General features: G+C 37.0%; 1 protein-coding gene and 1 pseudogene across 2 annotated transcripts in view; both read left to right on the plus strand.

Moving 5' to 3' along the window:
• Nucleotides 1-1,918: 1,918 nt before the first annotated feature.
• On the plus strand, nucleotides 1,919-3,274 carry TEOVI_000748700 (Variant Surface Glycoprotein, putative; the record flags this gene model as incomplete). Its single annotated transcript, XM_067223174.1, has 1 exon — nucleotides 1,919-3,274. One exon carries the CDS (start codon nucleotides 1,919-1,921, stop codon nucleotides 3,272-3,274), a length of 1,356 nt encoding a protein of 451 aa, XP_067079275.1.
• A 1,467-nt stretch (nucleotides 3,275-4,741) lies between these two features.
• Nucleotides 4,742-4,779, plus strand: part of TEOVI_000748800:pseudogene — a 470-nt pseudogene continuing 432 nt past the window's right edge. The window contains exon 1 of the mRNA in view: nucleotides 4,742-4,779. This exon is cut by the window's right edge and continues 343 nt beyond it. Coding sequence covers nucleotides 4,742-4,779 — 38 coding nt within the window.

Consider the following 4,779-nt stretch of genomic DNA (forward strand, 5'->3'; position numbering starts at 1 on the left):
GTGTTGTGAGTGTGTGTATATACGAATATTATCATAATAGTTGTGGTAAAAATGGATGAAAATGCAGAATAGAAGCACGTTATGTAGTAAGAACGGTGCACTGATAATAAGTGGGTAATAGAGGCTGGAGACAAAGAGAATGATTATTAAAGGAATGTCAGAAAGACAAAAATGGGGAGGGATATGGAGTATGAAATATATGCAATTTAAGAAACAAAAATGAACACTGAGATTATTGTACAAAAGTATATGATTAAAAAGACAATAAACGATAAAAAAATTCCACTGTATAGGCCAAATTGATTTGCTATTTTATCTGCACCAGCAGAAACAGTGGACGAAAAGACGAAACTAAAAAAATGTAATTAACAAAAGATATGTGGAAGAGCAGATGACAAAAAATAATAGTGCTTAAGGAAGTAGTTGAAATTTTTTGCCGTATTTCAGTCAAAAATGTATAAACGCTGCCTCCTCAATGATTGTCAATGTAATTTTAAATCTTATAACAGATTCTAATCTCAAGCTGTAAGAAAAGAAACAGGAGTAGGAGGAAGAAGGGGTTGGATAAGTGTGAGATGGTATTTAAGTCTTCTTTTTGTTAGATATATTAAATATTGTCAACATCTAGCCGAAACAATATAATATTGTGGAAGTAGAATAATAAAACTAAGACGACCAAAGGATAAACGTGTACATGGAAAGAAAAATTAAGCCGCAGAAGTCACTTAAAATAGGACGGATATTAAACTGTGAGGTGTTTTATAAATCAGATATAATTTTAAGCGAAACAAAGGAAATTGCAAACTTCTTTAAACACCAAACATTGGTTTTATTAAATGATTTGGTGTTACACATTAGGAGAAAGGGAAACACTCTTTTAGTGGAGGAAAACAAGATTTTACAACAAAGGAAGTTGACGTCAGATCCCAAATTACCAAATGGTAAGCACAAGAAACGTGAGAACAGCCACCGTTCAAAGTATTCACAATCAATACCACGGATGCAGCCTACCCACACCTGTTATATGGTTAAAGACAGGGTATGTGTCTCAAAATAACCAGAAACAAAAAAGGAGATTAAAGAACATAATATTTGAATATTAAACAGCAAAAATATGTGTGAAATTTTAAGTAATCACAGAATCAAACCTTGAGAGATATACGGGTGATGAATATAGTATACTATAGATTGGAATGAGTTTGGAAAACGTGACGAAAACAAAATTTATGTCATTTTTTGCATGGATTTCTATGGTGCAGACAACATTTTTTAAAGTTGAAATATATGAAAAATACAGTCATTTAAAGTTATCATTTTCATATTCTAATGAGTCTACTACTAATCTTCATAAATACAAAATTATTTTCTTAAAATATTATTTGGTAGTTTGTGTGAAGTAAAAAAATTGGCACACAGATTCAAAAAATATTTATTTGGAAAATATACCTTAAAAATTAAGAATTCATTGTACCACAAAATATGCTTGAATTAGTTCTTCTTCACTGGTTTTGGAATATCAGTATGTAGTTTTAGAATGTTTCACTGCTTTGTCAAGAGACAGATGAATAAAAACACACCTGGTGTTATTTCAGGAATAAGGTAAAGGAGATTATCATTTTTCGGTTTTTATAGTGATGGATAAAAGTGGAAATGCTAATCTTTTCTATAGGCACTTTTCAGGACCACTCTTATCAATATAATTCATAAAAATGACGAATATATGTTTTTATTTTCAGTGTGACAGGTTGGAGGCCCTTTTTTGCCTTAGAGTGCCATAAAAGCCAAAGACTGGCCCTACCTTTTTTGTTCTGAAGCCAGAAGGAATCGAACTGTGTACGTTAACACTTGCAGCGGCAGCTTTCTAGCAACACGTAACCAACTATACTCCACAAATTCAGTATCATAAGAACAACAGAAAATGGCCTTACAGAACAGGAGCCCAAGCAGGAAACAGACACACCTAGCACTTACGGCTTTATTGGTATTAGAGACGATCCCACTAACCTGCGACGCAACCCACGGTGCATTGAAGAACACAGAGTGGAAACCAGTATGCGAATTAGCGAAGGAACTGCAAAAGGTCCCCAGACTTTCGATCCACACCCTTCAGCAGATGATAACCGCGGCGTCGAATTGTGCGAAACTCGTCAGCAAACTACAACTTTATGCAACCAAAAACTGGCAGGCGGAGAGCGCTATCACCATTGGAGCTCTAGCAGTAGCACTAAAAAGAAAAGCAGAGAGCATAAACTCGGAGCTCTTCACGGCCGTACAACTAAGCATCCAACGCTCGACGACGACAGCAACGCTACGAGGCCAAATATTAGAAACCATGAAAGTGCTAGGCACGGTGGGAAACGACGGTACGAGGGCGTTCTGCCTCGGCGACGGCACAGCAGCAAACAGCGAACACACTAAACTAAAACAGGCGGGCTGCCACGCCGAGTCGTGGGACGTCGGCAACAGCCCAGACGCACCAACCACAACCGTAATATCAGACACAGGCTTCCCAAATCTCCCGAAAACAATAGGCGACCTCGGCAGCAGTCATGGCAACACAAAGTGTGGATATTTCACCGCCGGGGCCGACCATCAAACAGCAAGGATAACCGGCAGCACAGTGCCATTGCTGGCGGGACTGTGGACCGTAACAAGCACAGAAACGGTGACACCAACTGCAGCGACGAACCTAAAAGGCGATGGCACTCGAAACTCCAACGACCTAGTAAAGGCAGCCCACTTCGACGCGGTAGCCGCTAGGATGCTAGATACAAGTTCATACACGACTGACGAACTGCAACTGATAAAAAATGCAGCCGCAAAGAACACACTGCGACCAATACTGAGCGAAATGCTAATGCTCACAAAGAAAAAAACGGCCACAACAGAGGCAGACAGAGAAGCAGAAAGGTTAATCGAAGCAAATGTTCCCCAAACCGGTAACAAGATACAAGAACTATGGAATGCCATAAAGACAGAAAAGGTCATCGGCAAAGCCAAAGACAGCAAAGAAGAGACGGCAATTTTCACCTTGGCAGATTCCGCAACCATACACCAAAACTTAGTCTTTTACCAGAATAAGATTACAACAGACCTCTTGGAAACAAAGACCGAAAACGCGCAACTAAAGAAAGCCGACAAAATAACCACAAAAATTCCAGAAGAGGTTTGCAATTCCATTGGGGACGCCAATGAAACTGGATGTGGCAAAACAACAGGATGTCATTTTGTGTCTTCGAATAGTGAAGGCAAAAAGTGCACACTAACAAAATAAGCCGCTGCAGAAGCGGCGAAACAAGAAGCAGCAAACCAAGAAGGGAAAGATGGGAAAACTGCCTCAACTCGCACAGGGAATGAAGAAAAAGAATGCAAAGATGGTTGCATATTGGGGAATATTGCTTAAAAATATTCGAGTTCTATTGTAAATAAGAAATTTGATCCGATGGATTTTGCTTTTATGAGTTTTAGAACATTCTCAAATTCTAAAGATTTTTGTTAAATTTATGAAATTTGCTATTTTGAGAGAATTTAATAAATGTTCTAGAATTTATTATGCTTTAACACTTTTCAATGAAAATGCTAAAATTGTGAAATGTGCATGATAGTTGTCTATAGGTGTAAAGTAGTATGGTGAAGTGGTATGGAAAATGAGTTCTATTTTAATTTGCTGCCTTGGCTTATTTTTTTGTTTTATGTAACTTTGTTAAAGTTATGATAATTATGATAAAATAGTGTGTCGTGAGTGTGTGTACATACTCATAAAAGAAGAATTATTGTGATTGGAAACGACTGAATTCCAACACATACAGCATTAAAACAGTTCGGTATTTGTAATGAAAGTAAGTGAGCGAGTGGGCTGGTGTGAGGAATCAGAAAGAGCACAAGATAAGGGAGAAATAGTGAAGGAGAGATGTGGAGAGAACATCCGCATGCTCAGGCACAAAAAAAATGATGGTCGTTACCATACACAACAAAAAACTTGATAAGTCAGATAAAAAATCCATTGTAAAGCCGGATGGATTCTCTATGTAGCGAACAAAAACGAAAAGCTGAAACAAAAGTAAAAAAAGAACAAAGCAATGGGAACAACGCAAAACAAACAAAATAGGAAAACAAAAGCCGATTGTGCACAGTGTTAAACAAAAAATGTCAAGATGAACTGCCAGATGATGGTAAAAAACAAGCGGAGCGGTGTCTCATAAAGCTACTCTGTTGAGATTCTCTTTATCAAAACGGATACTTGAAGAAGTTATTACAGTAAGCTAATAATATTCTTTGCAAACCATAACCCATCAATGAAACTAGAAAATCACAATACCATAACAATATACATAGGGAAAATGTGAATGCAAAGACCAGCGGAATACACGGAGTGTGCATAACTCGTTAAGATTAAAATAAACCCTTTAAACAAAACAGACATACATGTGCTTCAGAAAAAGTTAGAAAGATGGATTGCGCACACTTAAACAGATATATCAAAAAACAAAGAGTTGTTTTTATGAGTTAAAACGGTTTCCTTAACCAAGTGCACTAGTGGCACAGCTGACTTTCTAAAGTTTCTAAGATTTTATTATAACCCTCTAATATTTAAAGGTAGATCATGTCACAAAATTTCGTATCTTGCGAACTTTTTGTTTTACAATTACTACTACATTTAGTATATCTACCATCAATAACTCTCCAAGATGATGAAATAAATAACACAACAAATATGATATGATATGATTCTAAAAAGACGAGAGTATTTGTGGTCATAGTTCAATCCCATGAAATTCA

This window comes from Trypanosoma equiperdum (genome assembly GCF_001457755.1).
Source record: "Trypanosoma equiperdum strain OVI genome assembly, contig: ctg_1782, whole genome shotgun sequence".
Classification (NCBI taxonomy): Eukaryota; Euglenozoa; class Kinetoplastea; order Trypanosomatida; family Trypanosomatidae; genus Trypanosoma; species Trypanosoma equiperdum.